A 24,190-nucleotide genomic window follows, 5' to 3' on the forward strand; every position below is an offset into this window, starting at 1 on the left:
GTTCGTGCTTGTTTTCTGAAATTCATTTCTGTCATTTACTACACATCACAGCAGTGGATAGACCACACCTGGCCACAGTTTTAGTACCATTCAGTTCCGTTCAGGGTTTTTCTCCCATAACCAAGAATGCTCAATAATCCTTTGTGGACTTCGTTACATTAGATGGGTCACTCTCTTCTCATAATGACAGCGTGGGTCACAGTGCATAATTAATAGGAAATGAAATATTCAAATATGCTCTAATGCAACTCAGTGAAATGTGGTTTAAATAAAAAGGCTATAAAAGTGTGGAATTGACATAAAGAGAGACTATGAATGTTGGCATGTGTCACTTTTTAGACCTTGGATGAAGCGTATGCAAAAGCTTTCTAGTGAAATGGCAGTTGCTAATGCAAATTGCTGCAAAAAATAAAGACCCCTTTCTTGGGACAAAGGGGCCTTCTTACACACAGCCTGTTTATCATCAGCTCCAAGTACTTCCTCACATTTCAACCAAAAACCAGAGTTAAACATTAACAAATACTGATAAATGTTTCATCTTCCTTTGGGCCAGTGGCAGAAGGAATACATTAGGAGTCACATTAGTTAACATGTATTTCTTAATCAGCTAATATCTGCAAACAAGCAATAAAATTTATGGCAATATTATTTACAAAGTAAGTAGTAATTCATGATTATTTTTAATTAGAATTTGGGAGGAAACTGATATAAACTGAGGCAAGTGAAATGTTTGCCAACAGTACTGATCGACTTTGTCTTTATTTGCGGAGGGCGGAATTTATAGGATGCAGGTTGTAGGTATTAGAATGGGTGGGGAAAAATTAGTCACATCGATATTCACGATGTAATTATTTTCAGTGATATTAAAAGTAATTTGTATTATCTGAAACCATTTTTGCAATGTTACCAATTTTAAGCTACTCTATGGGATCCCTTTTCCCCTCTGATTAACATTCCAGCTTCCATTTTAATAGGACAAGCAATTTTAGAGACTTTAAAATCTGCTGTTCTTCAGAAAACCAGTTAAAAATTTCCAGCTATGCATCTGATATATATGCAAAATTGTGGTTGTGAAGAACTAGGTGGCAGGTTCATTGTGTAATTTAAAGCACTTTATATATGACTCAAATGTGGTAAAGAGGGAAGGCATCCTACCAGTTTTTACATACAGTCGGTTTGACTGTCAAATTTCAGAATCTACAGTCACCAATAACTTATTTCATGTCGAAATTGCAAAATATACATCATTGATACATTTTGCAATTTCAGTATGAAACAAACACTATGTTGATAAAATCCCAGCAGAATCTTATGTCTACTGTAGCTGTGATCTCCTTCCTTAAAATATTTCTTTGACTGAAATTGCCCTACTCTAGACCCATTGTCAAGAGTAATATGGTCATTTTATTTTTCTCCATAAAATTCTTATAAACTGGTTAATAATTCTGAGATTATATAAATTTAACACCGAATTTTCTTTTGAAAATATAGTGCTTATAAAAGGCAACTGCACAGGCACTACAATGCTTTAAATAGTATTAAATACCAACAAAATATGAACAGATATTATAAAAGGAATCTATTATTGATAAAATCAACAAGTACAATAATAAATTCAATTCACCTATTTGTTGGTATTTTCTTTTCTGGTGTGAACACAGGTTGATACCTAAAATTAGTTTTGAAAATCAAATTTAATCTAAGTACATTCAGGTTTTAACTCAAGTCATTCTTTAACTAGGTCCACCACAATTTTCAACTTCTTAAGACTTTTGTAAATCTCAAGAAATCTGGTTCTATGGATCTCATCTGAGTGAGTGGATTCATTGCCAGGCACTGTTTGTCATAATTTTTCTAATTTCCTCAAATGAGAATAATATCTTTATTAAACCTCTCACTGCTTCCTATATAAAGGCTGAAAGACAAGTTACCTGTTCAATTTACAATGTCATCAGTAACATGGTCGTGAGCACTCTCACCTTTGCATCAAAGGTTTGTAGGTTGGAAAGACCAGTAATTATTGTTCAATGAGTATCTACTGATCATTATTTCATTGCTGCTTGCAGGAACTTGCTGTGCACAAATTGGTACAGTAGCGACTACACTTCAGCAGTACTTTGTTGGCAGTAAAGTCACTTGGGATATCGTGAAAGGGATAGGAGAAAAATCTTTTTATGTTTTAATATAGGTTTATCTGAGGGGAGAGTATATCTTCTTTCTGTCTTTTATATTCATTTCTGTCTCTGTCTTTATATCTCAGTTGAAAGTATCTATCTGCTCTCTTGAATTTTCTTAGGATAGAAAACATAGGATATAAATAAATAAAATGAAATATAAATGATTGAATTGCCCCAAATTAATGAATAGTATACATGTACTTTGTCCCATTCCATTCAGAAAAAGAACTTTTAAAATAGCATTAATGGCAACTTATGCAAATAAGTATGAGACTATTTTGCTTAGTTTTCTTCATAATTTTCCATTTCCTCCAAAAGAGGCAACATTAGCTTTTCCCTTTGACTTTTGAGAATTATGTTTGGTTTTAACAAAGGGAAATATCAAAATAATTGTAAGAAACCCGTTGATCTTCAATTGGAAAGTAGGTTAATGATTATTCCAGTTCTGGTATCACTAGAGGGCACTGTGGCATTTAGGTCACTCTGACCCTTTTAGACCACCTTATCAAAGGTTTTAATACTAACTACAAGCAGTTAAATATAACCAGTTGAATCACTCGAAAATAATAAATGTTACAATTGGATCTATACACAAAAATATCAACTGATGTCAATGGACATAAAGAAACTTAACTGCTTCTGAAGCAAAGCTTAACATTTTGGGAGGAAGCAAAGGGTTCAATGCAGATAAGATTTATAACTATCCCTTCAAAAATTTCTGAAGAATGTAAAATCACAGTGAATGTTCATAATTTACTACAGATTTACCTCACCACATGCACAGTTGTTTAATATGTTCTTCTTAAAATTACAAAACACCAAAACTGCAAAATTTATACGGAAGTGTTTTGAATCCACATGCGGAGAATTCTTGAAACCAATGGAACACATTAAATAAAAGTTTCTTTGTAATTCAAGGTTTATTTAAGTGCTTTGCTAAGTTTGAATAGTCTAGACAAACAACTGAACTACACCACAGTGAGCTAATAAAAACAAGTTAAAAAAATTCACTCATAATATGTCTTTCTTTCATTTTCCACAGTTTAATCATAGCTTGGTCTATTTTATGTGAAACTTTATTAAAGGAAGCTGATGTAAAAATACAACAGTCAAGTGTTAGTAATTTGTTTTTAAGTGCCACATTCCATTCTCTAAAGCTGTTTGTATACTTCAGTATTAAAAACAGATGGGATTGTATCACTGTCTGAAAAATTACCTAATCTCTTAGCCATTTGAGTACTGAAACTTTCAGTTCCAAAATGTGACAGTGGTCTGATTACTTAAGTAGATTTTCTTTGTGCAATCAGGTGACAATTATTAAATCAGGCACAGAATTTCTTAACTCAAGGTAGCCTTATTATTTAACTACATTGAACATTTTTGTTACTAACGAAGCCCATTGTATAAAGTGCTTAAACATCAGCGACGTTGTGGTCATTCAATACTTAGGTTATATGACATGATCTCACAGTGATGTCATTAAGAAAAACCGATTTAACGTATGAACTGGTATTAAGCTTTTTTGAATTGATCTGTTGAAGCTCATATCTGAATTCCTATGAAGAAAGTGGTTTTCAAACAATGCTGATTATCATACAGGATACGAGTACCTACTGGCACTGTATTGATTAACGCTAACTGGAACAACAGTTGGCCAATTATGTTTGACAGTTAATTAATAACCAGGAGTTTATGAACCACATTTGCAACTAGCTTTAAAAGTATGTATACAGAGAGATTTCTTTTATTCTCTTCTTTGGATTGCATTTTTGAGAACCATGCAATTGAAGGTACACTCATATGTTAACTAAGTATATATCAGTCCAGATGCATGAAGTAATGGCACAGCATAACTCTGCCTTATTTTACTTTCATTCCCTTCACTCACCCCATTTTATCCTCAACTCTGCCAAAATACTACACTATCAACCTAATTCTGACCACCAATCCCATTTAGCCATCCTGCAGGTTAACAAGACAGTCTACAACAATTCTAAACATTATAGGCAGCATTTGGTTTGGGAAAACTATATTTCAATCTGCTAGATAAAGATGAAAAAAAAAACACAAAACTGGGCTTACTTTAGAAACTGTCCGAAGTCTTCACAGACTGCCTCGCATCCTGGCCATTTACACACACCGTGACCATATAATGGATGGTTGCACCCGTGCTCTTCATGGGATAAGCTGAAAAATATATTTTATGTACAATTAGGCATACAAATAAAATAAAGTCTGTAGAAGGTCTAAAAAGGGGGATGGTGTTTAAAAACTGTTCTACCCAAGATTCTGCTGTATGTGTGTTAGATGGATTCTCAGCTGGCGATGTGTAATGTATGCAGCATGGTACACTAAAAAGCTTTATAAAAGGGGTTCTTGTATCACAACAATTGCATGATTCAACATGCAGTGTCAGTGGTTTTAAGAGACAAAAAAGGAGTATGCGCTCTACTCTCACTTACTGTGATGTTAAAACAATACATTTACTTTGGAAAGATCTGAAATGGAAAATGATGATTTTTTTTAAAATGCAAGTAAAAGGACCATGCCATTACCAGGCATTCCTTATACAGATATACTATACAGGAAACAAACTTTCAATGTTGGATAAGTACTTAATAAAGCAAACATATCCATATCAATAAAATTCAAGCTTCACTGCAGCCTTTTGCTCATTGTTAATGTTAAACTGCAGTCATTTCTTTAGTATGTGCCAATATTTACTGTAAAGGCAATAAAACCAGGAAACAAATATTCACAGTTAAAAATTAACTGTATACAAAGCTAACAAGACTGCACACCATTTGGGATTACTCTAAATTCAGCAAAGAATAAAATACAATTGCCCAGAAATTCATCAATGGTGGTAAAGGTACCATGTTGCATCATCAGTGTGCTGCACTCTGCTTTCAAGGTTCATTCCGCTGACCGCAACGGAATTAATTTCGGAAGCAGAGTACAATAAACTGGATGCTCAGGGCATTGCCAAGTGCAGATAAATTTCTAATGAAATAACTATTATACTTTAAAGGTTTATGTTATTCATCTTTCCAGCAATAAATGACAATGCTACACTAAACAGATGATGGTTTGGTAACATGTCACTGCTAGTTCATGCATTAGTCTACATCAGTAACCTAACCGGTCTACTACAATTTTAGTAAATCTATCTTTGATTGCTGTAGGTTAAAGCATTTCTATATGGAAAACGTGAGAGGAAGTCCAGTCGAAATTTAGCCATCTTTCAGTGGATACAAACTTAAAGAAAGGTAATCAAGTTATAAATCTATCAGCCTATCTTCATGCTGAAGAAATATGATGGTGCGGAGTGAAGTGAAACCACGAAAAAAAGCAGTGGCAAGCTAAAAGTTAATATTACTCTAAAAAATAAATTTCTGTTTATGATTTAGTATTAAGTACATTTACCTATATTGCTCATTTTCCAGTTATAACAAACCTGAAAGGAGGATCTGACTTCACTTGACAAGGCACAATTGATCCAGGTCATGTGGTGAACAGTCAGATACTATCTCTGAACAACTGAGTAATAAACCACATCCCCCGTTATGCATTACAATGCCATCAGGATTTTCATTATTAAATGATATTTCACAAGTATACTTAAAGTATCTTGCAGGGAAGCTCTGGTATACAATGACATATTAGACAAAATTTAAAGAAGAAGTGAAGGTCCCAAGAATTTTACTTTCATATTCAAGCATTAAAATCAGCTGATCTCCTTGAAAGCTATATTTAAGTTTTCATCTGAAATGGCACCACTTAATCCTAGTTGGATTGTTATTATTATTCACCTTTCTTTTTATGGACTTTCATCATGCTGAGTATTTCTTCTGGTGAAGTACATGAATTCTTCCCAAGCCTCAACCCATGATACATATTGATCTGATGCTAATTTTGCCAGAGGCAATAAAAATTGGCTCTGATTTCCTTTCTGTACATAAACCTGTCCAGTCCTTACACTTCCACAGAGGCAAGATTGAAATTAAGAACTCAGTGCCTAAGAAGTTATTTATTCAAATCTGTGACCGACCTGTTGCAATACTGCACATTAGAGTTTCAAAACCATGCTAGCTTAATAGTATGCTTCAATACCATTAACGCCTCTCAGTATAGCAATTTGCCAGCTGTGAACTTCACATCAACGCACATAGGTTTATGTTCTTGGACTGACCTATTAGCTCTCTGTACGTGATGATCAAATGGTATTTAAAAAGAGGCATCTGACTGCACACCAATTAGCAATGTTTAAATCTGGAATATTGCTTAAATGTTAATGTTAAAATTTCCAAAGAATGTAAATGTTTTAAATCTAAAAAAAATAGATACATCAGATTTTGTTCTAAGTAAGTTAGAAACACTGGAGGGCCAAAAAATATATTTACAGGGACTATTTAAATGTAATGGGCAAGTACAAAAGATAATAAAAAATGCTGATAGAATATTCACATATAAAACCAGGAGAGCCAACATAAAAGTGAATACAACTTGTGCTACACCTCAACACATCCTAATTTAGACCACACCCCAGAGCCCTCTCCAGCTTATGAACGCCTGCTTTTCAAGGGAGACAGTAGCTTAGAACTTAAATCTGCAAACCAAAATTGATGTTAGATTAATTGTTAAGGTTAAACCTGATAGTATTCCATTTTTGTTAACCAACATTATTAAACAGTATGGGAAAAGTTGTGTAGGTTACAGATGACCCACAATCTCATTGAACAACAAAACCAGCTTGTGGAACTGAATCTCCTAATCCCATTCCTAGTTTCTAATTGTATAGTTTTCTCATCTTATAAGAATGTAAGATGATAGGACCGGAAATCAACAAAAGCCATCAAATGTGTTATCTGCCCTTCAATCTTGATGCATGTATATTACTGCATCACTTTACATGATGCTAGCCTAAATTCTAAAGGAGTGAAAGACATTTTAAGAGAAAGGAACCCAGCAAAGCTTATAATACTGATCAATTCACATTGATTTCCTCAAGCAAAGTTAACAGCTTCAAGGTTTAGGAGCAGCTAAACATCTCTTGTGCACTTCTGTGCTAGGAATTGATGACATTCCCATTGGTGCAGGTGACAGCTGCTGTAGAAACATAGAAGCAGACCAAATGAAGTCTTGATGCTTCTATATAATTTCACACAGATTCCTGATAAAGTTGATCAGAAGGCATGTGGGAACTCATTTCCCTTCTTTACAGGAGCAGAAAGCGAAGATAAGATTTATTAGTCACATGTATATCAAAACGCACAGTGACATACATCTTTGAATGGAGTGTTCTGGAGGCAACACACAAGTGTCGCTACACTTCCGGTGCCAACATAGCATGCCCACAACTTCCTAACCTGTACGTCTTTGGAATGTGGCAGAAAACTGGAGCACCCAGAGGAAACCCACGCAGACACGGGGAGAACGTACAAACTCCTTACAGACAGCGACAGCAATTGAACCCCGATCACTGGCTCAGCATCTGTCAGACAGATTATCTCCAGGCCTGGAAGTTGAACTAACAGTAGTGCAGTTGCACCAACATCTATCCAGTCCCATGAAAGTCACTGGTGTGCACATTCATAATACTAATTACCCTTATTGTGAGGGCACCACTTCTTCTTTCAGTACAGCCCTTCAGGCAGCACACTCTCCAATACCCCTCCAGCCTGTCATTCCAGACTATCTGCTCACTTGATATGAGTTTTTTTTCAGAAACAATTCTCAATACACTAGCACTGTTCAGATATAAACTCATTTAAGGCAAATGATTGTGCAGAGTTAAGTCACATAAGTTTGGGAGATACTGGTTTGCTGCATATCCTGCCATACATGCCCTACTGGGAAAGGTTTCTGACATCATGTGTGACCTGTAAATATACTCAAACTAAAAGCTGATTGTGGCTAGCCATTGAGTGAGTGTTCCCATGTAAAACTATAGTGGGCTATGTAGTTGCCAAATTATTCTAGCAATGATTGCCAACAACCCCCAATCCAAAGTTGATTCCTGTCTCATAATTCTCCCTGGTTTGTCCGGGTCTTTCAATGCTTGTCATGAGTCTCTTTAAAGAAGGACCACATGGTGAGAAGGAATATCTGCCCTGCATTTCTCCTTCTTTACAAGTGTCAGTTATGTAGGGGATTGACAATGGTTGGATTAGGAGAGAAAGGCAATTGGTTGTGCAGCAAATTGATCATATCCAATTGCTATGAGTTGAGTGAAATGGGATTCTTCTACTGCAGATACTTCATCAGTAATTCCCCATTGTGTACCTTGAAATGGTCGATTGGTCTAATTGCTTAAAATGAACTTCAACTGGCATTACATTGTGGTTTTCCATGCTGAATGATTGTGGACTTTATTGGCTTTACATTTAGGCACCCAATTCATCTCCCTACCCAGTGAATGCCAATCCAAATCAATTTCTTATTAAGTGTATTAATTGCTGTGGCCACAATACTGATGAGACACCATTGATGACGAGCAGCCAATCCAAGCATTCACAGTCTGCTTATACCTGCAGAGTGGAGCATACCCAAGCAAAGCGTATTTAGTGCAGAGAACATAATTGTTTAAGTAAGGACTACTGATCAGGTAATACAGAGATTTTGTAACAAGCCATTAAATTATAAAATTTGTGAATCGTTTCTGGATACATTTCAGTATAAGTTGACTATGTTGATGTCAACTATTGTAGGAACGGGTCGGTTGGTTTGCACTGGAGACTGATTTTGTAGGCACTTTATGAAAAGACTTTCTATTAGAGTCCCTCATGTCTTGTGTGACCAATGCTTGCTTCTTTTGCTCAGATGGAAGTTATAGATGCTCAATAAGAACATCCTGCTGCTTGCTGCCTTCTTCCTCCTGCTCTTACTGCCCTGAGGGTCTGTCTCTTGTCCTTCAGGCTCCAGGGTTCCATGCTCCTTTACTTCTGACACTGGCTGCTGTTTTCAGTTGGCAAGGTTGCACAGTATGCAGCACATTTACTTCCCATGCACTGCAGACTTGCCCTGTGTTGATGCAGGCACGAAATCTTGGGAGACTCAGGACATTTTCCACTATGATCCTGATACACTGGTAGTTCTTGTTATATCTGCATTTTGCTGGTATAGTTGGAAAGCTCACTGGTATGATGTGCAATGGAAGCAGGGGCTAACCCGTGTTCCCCAGGATCCATCCCTCAGGGCAGTGCCAATCATTGAAAAGTGTCCAGCAGTGCAGACTCCCTCAGGATGAAGAAATCAGGTGTGTTTACTGGAAGCACAGCATTCACGATCAGGATATCAGGACTTCTTGTGATCCATAATAGCTTTCAAAGGGAGGGAGGAGAAACCTCCCAATCATTCAAAAGGTCTGGATTGTTAAGGGAAGCCCAGGTGGGTATATAAGCACAGTCAATATCTGCTAAGACCGTATTTTCTTTTGTGAACACAGTCACTGGGTCTCCCTCTCTGATGCAGTGGCAAAGAGCAGTGGGAAACATGACAGAGATCCATTGTGGCCAATTACAGTGATCTTGTGGTAAGGAAGTTAAGGGTCAACGTGACAAGAAGTCCATGGAGAAAGCAGTCCAGGTATAATAGCAATGGGTGAAGATCCTCCTGCAGTATTTCACATTTCTGAGTAATGGCAACATAGAAAAATCTGGGCCTGCAAAACACATTGCTCTTTGGAGAGGTCCAGATAAGATGTGGTGTTGCTGAAGATTCTGTTGGGTTAGAACACACCTTCATCTCCTGCCTTCATGTCCCATTGTAACATCTTCAGGAGTGCTGCCAGTAATACCACAACTGAGGTAACCAATGAATGAAAAATTCAGCAGCTAAATGCTAAAAGATAGCTTCTGTTAGTTTTAGCACACTTTGTGTACTTTGGAAGGTGCCTAAGCAGCTTACAATCAGTTGTGAAGCTGTCCAGTTGTGTTTCCCAACATCAGGCAAGTGTCCCTTTAAAATGGGAGAAAAGCAACAATTTGGAATGATGTGCTTTTGGTTCAAGTGGAACTGGTTCAATGGCATTCGTAGAGTTTGAATTCTAATTTATGTCGTTTCAGGCAGAGGAATCAGCATTATGTGAATAGTGACCATCATTACGTGTGTACCTGATGCTGGGAAAAGGTCAGGCTAACTAGTGTATTGGTTTATTATTGGCACATATACCGAGGTACAGTGAAAAACTTGTCTTGCATACTGTTTGTACAGATCAATTCAATACACAGTGCACTGAGGTGGTACAGGGCAAAAACAATACAGAATACAGAGTAATGTGCCACAGCTATAGAGGAAGTACAGTGCAGGTAGACAATAAGGTGCAAGGTCATAACAAGGTAGATTGTGAGATCAAGAGTCCATCTCATCGTATAAGGGAACCATTCAATAGTCTTATAACAGTGGAATAGAAGCTGTCTTTGAGCCTAGTGGTATGTGCCCTCAGGTTCCTGTATCTTCTGCCTGATGGGAGAGGAGAGAAGAAAGAATGACCTGGGTGGGTGGGTCTTTGATTATGCTGGCTGCTTCACCAAAGCAGTGAGAGGTATAGACAAAGTCCATGGAGGGGAGGCTGGTTTCCGTGATGTGCTGGGCTGTGTCCACAACTCTCTGCAGTGTAGATCGTGGCTGGTGCAATTGTGTGATTGGTAGTTTCAGTTTCAGCCAGAAATGATAGGTACGAAAATCAAAAGTGGATTGCATAGCACTGGGGAAAAAAGAGCTACCTGATTAATTTCTAGGCAACATTAGCTTTAAAATGCAGGGTAATTCAAGATTTATTTATATGGTTAAAAAAATGTTGAACTGATTGCAATTTAAGTATTTATGTGCTTATTTATTAAGGTAGCATATGAACATAATATGGTGTTAATGCTATACTGTATAGCTCAATCAAGACACTGGCCCTTGACTCTCAGCTAGTTAAGTGGTTGGGAAGGCACCGAGGCTAGAATTTGATCATATTCTACTATAACACTTAGTTTCCTCATTTACCCACATCCTTCTTGCAAAATTATTTTATCTTTCAGGTGGCTGAGATAGATTCATCTCAAACTTCAAAACAAAATGAGAATGACTGATATGTTTGCCAGAGATTATTATTTCAAACTACATTTTAGAAATGCTTCTCTGTATGTTGTATCATAAAATGATGCAACCTTGGGCTTACTTTAGTAATTACTTATTCCTCAAGTTACTCTTCAGAGAGTTGCTCTCAGTGCTAACTGATGAACTCAGCAATGCAGTACTGGTACATGGCCATACTGTAGAAGGACATAGATGATGTATTATTTATGATAGAAAATGTATCATAGGTCAAGGATGATGAATGATACCTATGCAACCTGACATGGCATAAATACAAAAATCATAGCTCCTCCAAAGGTGAGACTTTAACATTAAAAAGCAGTCAGAAATTTCCTAAATGGCTTTAGTCCAAAAGTTTAACATATTCTATTTGTTTCTTTTCTTACAAGAGCATTTAATCATTTATCTGAGGCTGGAAGAGTTTGATCTGCATAAACCTTTGATAATCAGCTTACAAATAAAGATTATTTGAGGCAGACCTGCTATTGCAAAATGTATCATTTGTGACTTGAGTATTTAGATTTCACTAAATTACAGTTGTCCAATACAAGATTATATATTAAACATTATCAGTCATCTATTTTGGATTGGTCAACTTATCAACTTTTGGATTGGCAAACTATCCAGAAGTTGCTTATATGTAAACCAAACACCAAAGCTCTCCTATGGAACAGGTGTAACAAAATCAAGTTTTTTTTTCCTGTATTTTACAATTTAGTAGTTTAGCACAGGCAAAATCTTCCAAACGAACATACATCAGTTCAAACAAGAAAGACATTTTCCCCATATATTTCTGATTTGCATGAAACCATATGTTAAAAGCTCTTAATGAATTCACCGCAGTAACAAAGAAAGCATTATAACTTAAGGCATGTCCCACTGCTAACGATTGCCAATCCGACTTTCATTCAATTTTACATTTTGAAATTACTGTCATAATTTTAATTTAACATCTAACCAGTATTAATTATGATACTGAATTTCCTCAGGGATTCTTATTATATCATAACTCCAGTGAAGCACCAAGGGAAACAAGGTAACTGGCCATTGGACTTTCTCTTGGAGTGCCTATAGTTTTTCAGCAGTGGTTAGAAAAAGAGATTAAAAGAAATACATTTTTCATTTTGTATTTCTTATGACCTCTCAATGCCTCAAAGATCAAATGCTTCAAGTTGTAGGAATACCTCCACTAGGACAACACTTGCTCATTCCGTTCAATAGCCGATACATCAGGTGGGAATTGGCTTAATGTATGATCAAAAAGCGAGCCAAAGCTCAATAGTACTAGAAAATGTGTTGGAATTATATTGTGACTAACTTGCACCTATTTAACTTGGTGGAGTCTGCACACAAAATTTCCACAGTATGCTCATTTTAAGGTGCTCTGCATCCGGCCAATATTAACCATGCTATTGATTACTTTAGCACGAGTGGCTAGCAACACTTCCAATCAGTTGCCATTAACTTGCTTAAAGTTAGTCTGCATCTCTTTAAGGGGAAGTGTATGGTGGAATTCAATTTGGAGGTGACTGTGACTTGGTACAAGAGATAGCACAACACAGGGATGAGTAGGGTTCATGATTTTCTGGCTTAGCACTGGAGGCATTAATCAATAGTGCGGAGAGAGAAGAGATATTCTATTCTACAGGGGGATGGATGTCTCCACAATGTCCTCTTTGCTCACCTCACTAAAATCAAGAGTCAGGTCTGTAACCTCTCTTCATATTTTCAACACACCCTCATACATGTATCACTATTCCAAATTAGCACCAGCACATTGCACAGCTAGCACACACTATCAGCAATTCAACCATGATAGGCACATCAGCCAGATAACAGGTACAATCCTCTAAAACACTTGCCTCTCGTTTGCAAGACCAGGTGGCACTCAAAAAGAACAGGAAAAGGCCCTTGGATTACCTTACCCACTGAAGAGGCCACTCAACATCATTGGAACAGCCTTGTCCCTTGAATACAACAATTTATCAATCTCTATTTATCACATCTTTTTTGGGTGGCGCTGTACATAGTGCTGCTGCCTCACCTTGCTAATGACCCTGGTTTGATTCTGAGCTCCAATGCTGTCTGTGTGGAGTTTGTACATTCTCCCTGTGACCCCATGGGTTACCTCTGGGTACTCCAGTTTCCTACCACATCCCAAATGCTGGCAGTTGGATTAATTGGCTACTGTAAATTACCCCTAGTGCGGCTGGTTGATGGGAAATTCAGGGTGGTGATAACAGGCATGAGTGAGTGATGGGGTCACAGGGAAGTAAGTGGGGGTATGGGATTGGCCAGAGAGCCAGCAGAGGAGGCCGCCATTTGGTCCATCAAGTCTAGATCATAAGGAAATATGAAATAAAGAAAAAAATCTATAATCCTTTATGACTTCAGCAGATGGTGTAAAAATGTACCTCTTACTTCCCTCTCTCACCTCATTACAAACCTCCCCTTGTGTCTTTCTCCTTTCAGATGCCCAAATAATGGAACCTACCCTGGTAGCACCTGAGCAACAGCCACGCAGTGAAGATGAAGGCACACAAATGTGCCATTCAGTCTGACACTTGTAGCCACCAACTCAGACCATGTAGGTTCGTTTGGGATCTGCACCTGGGTGACAAATAATTGAATACTGAGCCAGCACTGTGGGAAAGGGCATCCTGGGTGACAGTGCAGGTAAATTCTTCTATTGATGACCCCAATGACAGGGCAGCCTACAAGGTCAAAGGCAATACACATTGACACACACAAGCCTGCTATAAACCACATGAGTAATACCAAAGAAAATGGAGGATTCCTTCATCAAATGTGCAGGGCTTTGCAAAGAGCTTCTAGATTGTATGTTTCAGCATGGATGTGGTGGTCAACAATAAGTCAGCATCTCATATTCAATGTCTCAGCTTCCCTGGTAGGACAGGTACAGCAAACTCAGGCTACCACCAGGCAAACTAGAACTGATGACATAATAACTGTGGTGACCAGTGTTCAAAGGGGTTTGCAGCAATCTTTCACCCATGAATCTAGGATTATACAAGAGTCACGCAGGGAGAAGTGACAGTGGCTCTGAGAAGAATGAAGCTAATCTTCTCTCTGCATAATCACTTTTGCAATCTCACCAGTGCTCTTCCACTCGTGAGCGGCCTTGCTGCTGCCTCTCAGCTGGCCTGCATGGATTGCTGCTGCTCACAGCAAGAAGCTATAGTCCAATAGCAGGCCACCTAGGTTCAAATGTGTTTGAGATCCTCTGAAACCATCTGTAGACTTTATCACTGAAAATAAGCAGCTTTGCTCCAGCAATGTTGCAGCCAGTTGAAGAGTAATGTGTAGGAGACCAGGTGCTGGCATCAAACTAGCATTGCACTCTGACTCCTGTTACAATCCATTTACTCTATCTTAGAGCACAGCGAGCACTAGCCCCCTATTCAACGTAGCTGTCAGCATGACTCACACTGTGAATGCACGTTTGTGCATTTCACACAAAATTGAAAGCAAATCCATTTTTCATTATGACATAGGAAATCATTTCAGCCTACCAAGTCTGTGCTGCTCACAGATTCATCCCATTCCGTACTAATTTCCCCTGTAACCTATTCTCCCCACAATCCCATCAATTCCCCTCCCCCAGATTCTACCACTGGAAACTGGGGACAATTTATAGTGGCTACCAACCCACACATCTTTGGGATGTGGGAGGAAACCAGAGCAATGGGGGGAAACCCACGTGGGCACAGCGAGGGTGCGCAACTCTACACAGAGAGCATCTGAAGTCAACATCGAATCTGGAGTGTGGAACTATGAATCAGTAGCTCTACTAGCTGTGCCACTGTGCTGCCCCTATCAGACCCATTGGGTCACAAAACAGTGCACCACCTTCTCAGTATTGTAATGAAGTGTCTGCTTAGATTATATGGTCAAGTCACAGGAGTGTGATTTTATTCCAAAACTTTTGGCTCAGAAGACATGAGTTACCAGTGAGCCAAGAAACACAGATCTGGAAGACACCACTTCTACAAAATTTTCATGCCTTCATATTTTGCCAAATGTTTAGTAACACGCAATGACAAGTCTATATGTTAATGATTTTGCTTCTGTAATGTATTTCCAAAACTAAAGGAAAACAAGAGCAAATTTTCTGAAAATATGCGACCACTGCAAAACCTTGATGACTAATAAAGTACATCAAAAATTACTCTGCACCACTGGACAATTAAACCTCTGCCCCTTAAATCATAATTACAGATGGAAATGTTTACCCTGACTCAGCTGGTAAGGGGAAGAAGCAACAACAGCAGGCATTAAAAAAAAATTTGCAACCACAGCAGCAGAAATAATGGCATGACAAGAATACTAACTTACACATATGTAGTAGTTTTAACATTAAAATGCCTTTTAGGTATTTCACAATGGAAATAAAAAGTGAAATGGTTAATGAGTACGAGGGAGATAAAAGGAATGACAGAGAGCATAATCATCAGCTGTAGTCTGAAGACCCTTGAAATTTCTCCTTGAACCCCTACAACTTCCTTCTGCAGGGGGACATGGAGGGAAAAGGTCCAAGGCTTATCTTTAGGGGAGACATGTTTTATGGTAAAAATTGAAAAAAAGATGTACATATGCTGGAAATATGAAATAACAAGTATGAAATTGTGACAGGAGATGCATTAACAATCTATGGAAGAGACATTATAGTACTCTGTTGCAGTAAATGCTATACTTCTATGATCTTTAACATCTCGCCACCTTGTAAGACAAGATGAAATTCACCTCAAAACGTCTAGCAGCTGTTGAATCAGTATTTTTGTTTTACTCAGAATCTACAAGCAAAGCAAAGGTGCAAAATAATTTTACAGGAATCTTTACTTTCAGCTGACAATACAATTTAAAATATAATAAAATAAAAAAAATAATGGGGAATACGAGGCTGAAACCATTGGTCCAAATAGCTTATTTGTGCAGATTCAAATGATGGCAGATCAATTCTCAACAAATGCAAATGGAATGTTTGCCAATTTGAAATTACAATTTAGTTAATAAAAAAAACGACAAAGGAGGAGAAAAACATGTCAATTTTCTCTTCATGCCTGTGCACAATATTGCTGCAGCATTAACAGATTTAATTAGGAATCTTACATTATTTGGGAAAAAAATAACATAATGCACCTTTACTTGGAACATTGTAGGTATTATAAGACAAATTGGATCAAAACACTCAAAAGAAAATAAATATTAAAAAGTAAATCAAAATGCACAACTAGAAACATACATGCTATTCATTCAGAGCAGGGTGGCAATGGTTAAATCTTTCTTTCGTATGTAGTACACTGACCAATCCACCTGCAGGCACAAATCCAGTGCCCTTTGCAGAGTGGGACAGACTGCCATATGGACTCAGACAGCTTACAATCTGTACAACTTTGGACTACAAGTGCCTAGGGGTCTGTCCTATATTAGCACCACCTGTGCTATCAAATCTCTTTGATAGACTGAACTGGCCATCATAGTCTCAAGAACATATTTCATAAATTCAACTAGGTCAAAAGCACATGAAGAGCGGGCTGACTTCAGCTAAAATAAATTTGTTTTGATTTTCCAACTGAAACCGCATTATTCTGACAAAACAAAATATATTCCAGATGCAGATAAAGCTGTACCAGAAGTATTTAATTGAAGGTGTTGTAACAGCTTTTCTACAAAATATATAATTACTTTTAGATATATTGCATAACAAGTCATAACTGCAGTGCAATCAAAAACTGCTGAAGCATTCACAAAAGTAGTCAACCATACTTTTTCAGGAGAATCATTTATAAAATGACAATTACACATTAAGAACACATATTATGATTTAGTAAATAGATCTGTAAGCAGGCAGCTATTAAACTCTCAATACAATATTTTGTCTATCAAATAAAATTGGTATAAATAGGAATATCATTTAGAATACTTTAAGTGATCCTTCAATGCATTGGATAGATACTTGAAAGCAAAATATTTACAGGCACATGCAAAAAGAGCAAGGAAGCAGTGAACAGATACCTCTTTCAAAGGACAAACACAATCAAGATAGGGTGAATGGTCTACTCCTGTGCTATCTCATTCCTCGATTATTAAAATGATTTCCAATTCAAAATAATTGTCTGATTTATATCATATCGTGTTACTAAAAACTGACAAAAATTAGGCAAAAATAAAGCACGTTTCGTAGAAATTTATACCATGCAGAAGTACGAAATCAAATGTAAAAATTTCAGAAAACCCTGTGTAAAATCAGTGGGGTGCAATGTATACACACAAATTTTAATCTTCTTGAACACTCATGACAGGTATGCATTGTAAAAAGGTAATATCTAGCCTCTGAGGAAAAAATGTAAAAGATCCATTTTAATTTTACATCATTTTATCTCTTCCTCTATGCTATACCTTCCCTGCTCCTCCTAGTAATATTACATGTGTACATTTCTCATTTTTCTATTCACTATTCTTATTTCAACAGCTGTTGTGATCATGCAGCAGCTTTGTTCAGTCAATAGTAATACTGTAAAATCACCCACCAGTGCCATTCTGGTATGCTCAACAAAATAACTTCAGTGTTTTTCCTTCTCTAAAACCACAATAATAATAAAAACTGTTGTAGAGAATTTTGAAAAACTGTAAAATTTTAATGCAATTTGTTTTAAGCTCTACTGGTGCCTTTTCAATATCAACCAATCATTTAATTACCTATTTTTTTAAAAAGGTATAACGAATTGAACAACAACCATTTACTGCATAAATGATGCAGAAATGTTATTCCCTCTCTTCACGGCACAATATGGATATTGGTCTTTACCAGCAATCTCATCAAAACTGTTTTTTCCTCCCATACACTCAAGGGTTTTACCCTGAATGATTTAATTAGAATTTTCCCTTGTGTAAGACAAATTAAAGAGGAGAGTAGGAGTGTCGTGCCAAATCAGATTATTTATCTCCTTAACAGATTGCTGCTACTCCAAAGCCCAGAGCTGATGCTGATGGATGCTGGGTGGAATATGGAACAGAAACATATATGTTCACCCATTCCATTCAGAACAAAAGTTTTTTTTACACTAACATTTCCTCTAATAATGTGTCAATGATATCTTTAAGAGTCTAAAGAAAGTTGCCCTTACTTATGGTGGCATAAAGCAATCTGCCCATTGACAGGATTTTAGCCCATGGAATCATTCTTCATTTATAATGGAACTATGAGCTAGATGTGGAAAGTTTCATGTGTCATGTGAAATCTGGTCAGGCACCATAACGCCTGACAAGACTGCAACTAAAGCCTTAAATGCATCTGTGGGCACCCTTCCTCAGATATTTTTGTGTACTACTTACGGACAAGGCTGTAACTTAATCACATTGAGCAAACGGAGAGCATACACCAATTATATACAAAGAAAAAGGAAAATACATCCAGCATAGCACTTCTTTTCTGCAATGAACATTGCAAGATTTAACCCCATCTTGTCAAGGGAATTAGTTCTTTTGAACCTGACTTTGAGGACAGAATCCCTTTAATTATATTAAAATAAAAAGCCAAATCTCATTTTTATTTTTCTGAGAGTAGATTGGTTTAGCAAACTGGAAGATAGTGAAAGCAACTGCTATTCAAGATGGACAAAAGAAAATTAGGAGACTGCAGGATAGTTAGCCTGACATCAATTTTCAGGAAAAAGTTGCAAGTAGAATCGGATACAAAATCATAATTTGATACAATGCAGACAGAAAAATCCTGGTTTATGTAAAGGAAATTACCCTTTAAACAAATCTGAAGACCTCCGAAGATATTATTAGTCAAGTTGATGGGTGAATCTGTGGATGTTATATATCTAGATTTTCAGAAAGCATTGATAACATGCCTGTAGTTTCACAAACAAAAGGACCAATGAGGTTGTGGTTAACCCTTTAACAGGGCTGAAGCATTGGCTAAATGACAGAAAAATGGCCCGATGTTGGGTTAACAAGCTTTTATAATGGATTATTGCTGGGTCCTTCGCCATTACAATCACTATTAATGGCTTAGACGAAGAGAACAAATGTAGTGCATCCAAGTTTGGTGACATTATACCTCTAGGTGGCAAAATGAACTGCAAGAAGAATGTAAAGAGTCTCAATGGGATATAGACAGGTTAAGGAAGTACGTTGGTATGTGACAGATCAAGGATAAAGTGTAGAAACGTGACATTCACATTGGTAGGTAAAACAGTAACACAGAATAATTTAAATGGTGAGAAACCATTAAATTTTAGTATGCAGAGGGGAGTTGATGCCCAACACAAATTCAGAAAAATAGCAAGCAATTAGAAAATGGCAAATCAGAGTTTATTACAAAGGGCATGAAGTCCTGATGTAAGGAGGTCTTGCTGCAGTTGGTATACTGTGTGCAGTTCAGGTCTCCAAACTGAAGGAAATATACAATTGCCTTGGGTGAGGAATATATTCAATACTGATGAATTTTCAACTACTTTTGAAACTGTGTGTGACTGGCCAATAATGCAAAAAGAAACATGGAAATACTCACTGGTATCCAATAATACTTGCACATCTAGCCAATTTGAAAGTTTTAGAACATAGAACAGTACAGCACAATACAGGCCCTTCGGCCCACAATGTTGTGCTGACCTTTAAACCTCACCTAAAATTATCTAACCCCTTCCTCCCACATATCCCTCTATTTTAAATTCCTCCATATGCCTATCTAGTAATCTCTTGAATTTGACCAATGTACCTGCCTCCACCACCGCCCCAGACAGTGCATTCCATGCCCCAACCACTCTCTGGGTAAAAAAAACCTTCCTCTGATATCTCCCTTGAACTTCCCACCCATTACTTTAAAGCTATGCCCTCTTGTATTGAGCACTGGTGCCCTGGGAAAGAGGGACTGGCTCTATCTGGATAGCACTTCTGCAAATTTTGTTCATCTACACTTCATGGCACTTATGAGGCCTGGTTCTGTCTGACTTAAAGGGGGCCAGTCTGAGCAGTGTCCTGTTTTTGGAATTTAACAAAAAAGGGAATCCAATTCAAGTAGGGTCCCTTTAAGAATGTACTTACACAGCCCTCACTTTGGCCCACCACCCCTTCAAGCTCTCAATCTTTGGCCTTTCCAGCATATCCCTTCCACCAACCAACTTCTACCTACCAAATCCCACCAGAATAAGTTCCCTCATGGGAAACTGCTCCAAAAGATTAGGTCCCATGTGATCCAGGGTAAAATGGATCCAAAATTGGCTTGGCAACAGAAGAGGGTAATGGGCTGTGACAAATGATGTTCCACAGGGATTAGTGCTGCTTGTAATAAATGTGACAATTTGGATGTGCATGTAGGAGACACAATCATCAAGTTTGCAGATGCCACGAAGATTGGTGGAGTTGTTGACAGTGTGGAGGGTAGTCTTAGGCTCCAGGGTAATAGTGAGGTGTTGATGAAATGGGCTGAGAAATGGCAGACGGAGTTTAATCCTGATAAATGTGTGCTGACACATTTTGGGAGTACCAATGAGGTTAGGACAAATACCAGGAATGGTAAGGTTGTAGGGAGTTTTGAGGAACAGAGAGACCTTGGCACTCAAGTCCAAAGATCCTTGAAGGTGGCAGTGCGGGTAGATGATGTGATTAAGAAGGCATATGGGATACTGGCCTTCATTAGTCAGGGACTAGAATACAAGAGTATGGACGTTATGCTCCAACTTTATACAATATTGGTCAGCCCTCAGCTGTAGTCCTACATGCAGTTCTTGTCACGACACTATAGGAAGGATATGATAGCACTGGGAAGGGTGCAGAGGAGATTCACCAAATGTTGCCTGGGATGGGGGTCTATAGTTATGAGGAGAGACTGGGTCTGTTTTTCTTGGAGCAGAGGTTAAGATGGTCATGATTGAAGTATATAAACTTAAGAAGGTTACAGATAAGTTAGACAGCAGGAAACTTTTTCTGTATCAGAAGTGAATAAAACTAGAGGACACAGATTTGGGGCGAGGGGTAAGAGATTTAGAGGGATCCAAGGGGACCTTTTCACCCAGAGCATGGCGAGTACCTGGGATGTACTGCCTGAGACTGATGAATGTAGAGTCGCTAATGGCATTTAAGTGTCTAGACAAGCACTTGAATTGCCAAGGTGTAGAAGGCTGTGGGCCACTTGCTAGAAAATGGGATTAATATAGATGGGTGCCATATGGTCAACGTGAATGTGGTGGAACAAATGGCCAGTGTTCATGCGGAGTCTATGTCTCTAATAAAGACCACAAATCAAACTCCTTTCCACTGGTCCTGCCAGCCAACTTCACCTGACCTCTCCACTGATTGTATGGCCATCTTGATTCCCAGCCCAAACCTGGACCTCTCTCCCGAGATTCCCCCCCCCCCACACCTGGTTTTCTGTATGCATTCCACAAACACAGAGAGCGCAAAGGAAAGGCCTTTGTTATGAAAGGCTTATTTAGCACCTTGGGTCTCAAGCACCACTTGATTTCTTCACAGCAAGTCCTTAAGGAAAATGTTCATAATCTAATTGTGAGACAACTGTTTAACATGACAAAACAAGCAGCTTTCAATTTCTGAGCATGTGGTTTCAATATCAAGTCACCAAAATAATAAGGCTGCAATATATTTGCAAGATCTTATTCTCTTGAGTAAGAAACTGATATTCCACATACCTTTGTAGGCAGACATAAAAGATCTGCTTTGGCTATTTGATGAAAAGCAATGAGCTATCTTCAATCTCCTGGGCAACATTCTCTAAAGCACCACCACCAAAAAAATTACTTTTGCTCACTCAATCATTTGTGATTTCTGGGACTTTGCTCTACGCAAATTGACTACATTGTTGGCCTATAAGACAACAGTCAACATAACCAAGATGATCTATCAGATGTAATGCACTTTGGGATATCCTAAGGAAATGATGTAACTGAATTTTCAATACATTATGCTCAGGTATGGAATACAGGCTCTTTCAACTGAAGGTTTGTAAAACCCACTGAGCAGGAGGTTAGTGCATTATATTGCAATTCATCTTAACTGAATTGAGAGTCTTTGTTATGACAATTTTCAAGCAGCAGTCAAAAATTTACCATCAGATCTCTGCGATACATTTTGCAACCCAAGGTATATTTTGCAAAATATGGTATTAGTAGCAGTTGCAATGGATATGGTGGTGGAAGTCATGTTACTGCTGTAGAACTCTCTCCACAAAACAGAATAGCAACAAAACCATGCACTCTTTGTCCTGAACATTATGTTGTGCAGAATCCCATTAACATTGCATGGCTACTTACCCACACAATTCTTCAGAGAGCTCAATTTTTCATGTAAAAAGGAAATACTAGAAGGATAATCAGGCATCGTTACACATAATAGGCTATGATAAATGGATGACCATACCACCAGTCAGACAACTGAGGGCTATAAAAGGGCTTATAAGATAAAAACAAATTAGTTGGATCAGTGGTGGACGTTAAATAATGTCCTATTAATGCCTACCATTCCCTTTTTGGAGTGTGACCCGTAGACTGTCCGTTCATCAGCGTTGCTGGTAGTGAGGTCTTAGGTGGTGCTGCAGGAGAACAAATTGAGCTAGTGGAAAGGTCTAGACTGCCATTTTTGGTTACACTTTCTTCCATCGTGTGAGCTCCAGTCACTTCTTTCCAGAGCTGTTGCAGTTCTGTTGGAGTCATGCCTGTGTCAAACAGCAATAGCCCCACATTGTATAATTAGATCCATGAACAGTAGACTTGTCCTTCCTCACATACTAATTAAAAAAACCAAAGTGTATGTAAACAAGGTCTGATGTTAATTAGACAATTCTTAACTATATTCCTCGGCACTGCAATACTTCTAACATGACAGAGTGTAACCCACTGTATGTTCAGTTAGTGTTGATAATTAAAAGTAAATTCTTCAGATGTTTGCAATAATTGATCTATTCATTTTACCACAGATTGCAACATAACGACTGCTCTGCACATTCACCCTTCTTTTGAAAGCAGAGCACTTAAACTTACCATTGCAGATATTTTGCAATACATTAATGGCAAATACATTCATCTTTAAATATAAAAAGCATAATTGAAAATAATGTGCTGTAAATGTAACCAATTCATTTGCACCATATTCAAAGGCCTTTTATAATTTTACTACAAAATTAGAATATTATGTCAGTAATTATTTTTTAATCACCTGTCTTTATCATTAAAATTTTATTTCATTCAAAAACCAATGTGGAAAGTTGAAAGCGGAAAGCAAAAATCCTGTGGTTCTAACTATATTTTAATTACAAATCACAATTAAATATTCAAGCACTTTAGATCAGTGAGAATGCTCGGTCAGAATCTAATTTATTACTTCCATTTTAGGTGCAAGGATTGGATAATAATCTGAAAATGATCAGCCAAAATATCTTTACTTTACTAAACTACTGCTAAAAATTTTAATTACGGTAGCATTGGAGAGTGTAGGTCTAATAAGGCAATAGACTCCAGAGAGTCTAAGTGGTTAAGAAGTGTGAAATGAGACTGATAGGATTTTTACATGTTCTGGGCAGATAGTTTGCATATCAAAGAATAGTAAATTATAGCAGGACAGTAGAACAACCTTCTCAGTATTAGCCAAGCAATAACAACTAGAAAATCAAGCAGGAAGAAGGTCACAACATAGATTTTCCTATTTCTTTACACTGAGCTTTCATTTCCAAACATGATAATACTAGAAATATTAATTTCTAGCAAATGTGCTGAACAGGATTGCCTGTGAGGTAACAATTACGGGCAAAATTGACCTTAACACCACTATTTGCATGGTTAAAACAAAAGTGAATAAGCACGCTTGCTCATAACATGCTTTTGTGTAGAAAGAGATTGTCACACTTTATCTTTAATCAGATTAGCATGAAAAGGATCCTCTAT

The 24,190-nt window shown here is 37.6% G+C and overlaps 1 protein-coding gene across 12 annotated transcripts in view; it reads right to left on the reverse strand.

The window, feature by feature from the left end:
- The window catches only part of foxp1b (forkhead box P1b), a 458,146-nt gene that overhangs the window by 55,869 nt on the left and 378,087 nt on the right, over positions 1-24,190 (reverse strand). For all 12 annotated transcript variants that reach the window (XM_052017521.1, XM_052017520.1, XM_052017525.1 and 9 more), the window contains 2 exons: positions 22,770-22,965; positions 4,260-4,364 (listed from right to left, as the gene is read on the reverse strand). In XM_052017521.1, the coding sequence (XP_051873481.1) occupies positions 4,260-4,364; positions 22,770-22,965 (301 nt within the window). The remainder of the gene's footprint in view (positions 1-4,259; positions 4,365-22,769; positions 22,966-24,190) is intronic.

This window comes from Pristis pectinata, chromosome 6 (assembly GCF_009764475.1).
Source record: "Pristis pectinata isolate sPriPec2 chromosome 6, sPriPec2.1.pri, whole genome shotgun sequence".
In the NCBI taxonomy this organism is placed as follows: domain Eukaryota; kingdom Metazoa; phylum Chordata; class Chondrichthyes; order Rhinopristiformes; family Pristidae; genus Pristis; species Pristis pectinata.